Genomic DNA, 2,465 nt, shown 5'->3' with positions numbered 1-2,465 from the left:
AATACTTTTCATCAACGTGTTGGTGGATATCATGAGCAGTTGGGCAGATTTATCAATGCTTTGAAAGTCGAGCAAGCGTCGTCTGAAGTGATTTGGGAGCAATTTAATGCTGGCCGTCTCATTTGATCAAGGAATCGGAAGAAATACTGTGATTACGATGCTCGTCTCTACGCGGTGGTGACGTCGTGGGTTAATGAGGGTGATGTTTTGGAGTATTTTCGCGGGGTGGCTCACAATATTTCTCCGTGAGAAAGAACCACTATCCAACATGACAACTAAATGGATTCTAATGAATTATTAAATACTCTAAAACTTGACCCATTCATGTTTTTCAGGTTTTTTTTCCATCGTAATTAAATATACACTAAATACACTCAATTATTGATGATTTAATATTGTGTGATGTACTTTCTTGATGATCTAATTATTCTGTGATTATTTTTCTCGTGATCAATTGTCCTGTGATCATTTGCCCTGTGATCAATTGGCGTGATCAGTTCTCCTGTGATCAATAGAGGTACAATCATTAATCCGCCTTATCATAGCCTTCCCTACATGGTGAGGATTCAATGGAAACTGGATATTGAAATACAATAATGGGTATAACAAGTACTGGATGATGTGATTCCTAATGGACATTAGCATCATTACTGGAGATTAGATCATTCATTTTTTCAACCAACTATTCTTTATTTATTAGTTTTATTTTCGTTACAGTCAATACGCAAAATGGATAATATCAAGGATGGTAATTCATACAAAAATGGTATTCATAAGAAAATGATGTAAACAAAGTGATTTTTTACACCATGAGCATCTCCCTACTGCACCATTGGAACAGCCTTCAATGTCACAGTGCGGATGAGAGGATTGCCAAAATGCAAATCAACAGAATTTTCAAATTCATCCGGTTTCTTAACAATATGACCACTCTGGAACCGAGCATAACGAAATAAATTTCGATATCTTGGTGAAGATAACTGATTACGAACTAAAGATTGTAACTTTATTATATTATTCCTTGAATGTAAATTAATGTCATAGTCAAGAAGAGTAACCCTATCTGAAAAATGACGGACATAATTTTTCCATATTCTAAAACCATACAGATCGAGAGGTTGAACCTTGCCAGTGGTACCCTTCGGTATCAACATAGCCAATAATTCTTCATTTCGACGAGTTGCTTGTTGAACTGTTTCAGGACAGTGCCCACTCCACGAATCGATCAACAGTAGACTTTTAGATTCTACGTTCGGGAAAAATACTTCCTTCAACGAGGTGTTGAAATACTCTGAAAATTTTGAAAATTTTCAATAATTGTAATTAGTGTATAGAAAATATCACTGTTCTTATGCGTCGAATGTTATCTCACCTGAAGTAAGTCTCTCCGATTTCGAAGCCGTGACGAAAACATTGGATGGTCTAAAAACATTCTGTTCTACTATTGGGCCGAAAGTTCCAGAAGGTTCTTTCAAAACCAGGAAGAGAGAAATTGTGGGTTGTATCGTATAACTATGTGTTGTTGAAGGTATCGATTGTATTGTACGCGCGACTTGTTTATTATCTTCTTCAGTTAATGTTCGCCCTGAATGAATCTCCAATTGGAAACAACTCTGATCAGAGTTATAGATGTTTTCTGGGCCATAAGTAGGGAAATAAGACTGAACTTTCTGAAGGAATTCTTCTGATTGTTTTTGTGAAGCTTCTCGATTCTCTAATGTTTTCCGCGTAATGAATTTATTAATCTTCCGGGATGTAATACGGTGTGCCTTTTTAAAATGATGTAGCCACCATGGTAAAGCCGTAAACCGAACGTCTCCGAATTCTATTTCTTTCTGTGCTTGCACAGCCCACATCCGTAAGTCAATATCGTGAACGATCAATCCCGCATCAAGACCATTTCTCATATTTTTCAATGTGTATTCCGAAATACGTTTCAATTTCTCCATATATGTTCCTCCTTTATTTATTTGGTGTGCCCAGCGTCGTAATTGTCGACTCGATTTCACCTTTTTAAATCGATGTGCTACATTTTTTACAGAGAGATTTTCTTCTTTTTTTAACTTCTCCAGTATTTAACCGCTCTTTGTTTATACTCGAAATCTATGGGTGCCTTAGCTTTCGAGCCACTTTAAGAAGATTCTTTAGCACGTGATTGAAATTCTTTATCTTCAATCGCCATCATTTCTATATCTTTATAGGGTCCTTGGAAATCCAGAGATGTTTCTTCAATCATTTCAACGCTATTGTATTCCTCCATGGATTGAATCAATATCTTTTGTAACGTATCCGCTAATTCGCATTCGTCATTGTTCACAGGAGTTTCAGGAAGATTAAGAACATCAAATGTTGTCTTTAAAAGTCTGATGACGTTTATTCGATTGATTTTCATCATGAAACAGGCACAAAAAACACGATACCCAGCGAGAGACTATTTTCTTTGATGGATTTTTATAGACTGATTA

The 2,465-nt window shown here is 36.2% G+C and overlaps 1 protein-coding gene across 1 annotated transcript; it reads right to left on the bottom strand.

Annotated features, from left to right (window-relative positions):
* Positions 1-753: 753 nt before the first annotated feature.
* Positions 754-2,162, bottom strand: LOC107042852. The gene is made up of 2 exons (XM_015264055.1): positions 1,373-2,162; positions 754-1,291 (listed from the first exon to the last, which is right to left on the bottom strand). The coding sequence occupies exons 1-2, from the start codon at positions 1,947-1,949 to the stop codon at positions 822-824; spliced, it is 1,047 nt and encodes a 348-aa protein (XP_015119541.1). The 5' UTR covers positions 1,950-2,162; the 3' UTR covers positions 754-821.
* Positions 2,163-2,465: the final 303 nt, after the last annotated feature.

The sequence above is a fragment of the Diachasma alloeum genome, unplaced genomic scaffold (assembly GCF_001412515.2).
Source record: "Diachasma alloeum isolate Michigan unplaced genomic scaffold, Dall2.0 Dall_scaffold_00531, whole genome shotgun sequence".
NCBI classification, from domain to species: domain Eukaryota; kingdom Metazoa; phylum Arthropoda; class Insecta; order Hymenoptera; family Braconidae; genus Diachasma; species Diachasma alloeum.
The sequence above is the reverse complement of the archived record's forward strand: the minus strand, read 5'-3'. Positions and strand labels throughout refer to the sequence as shown.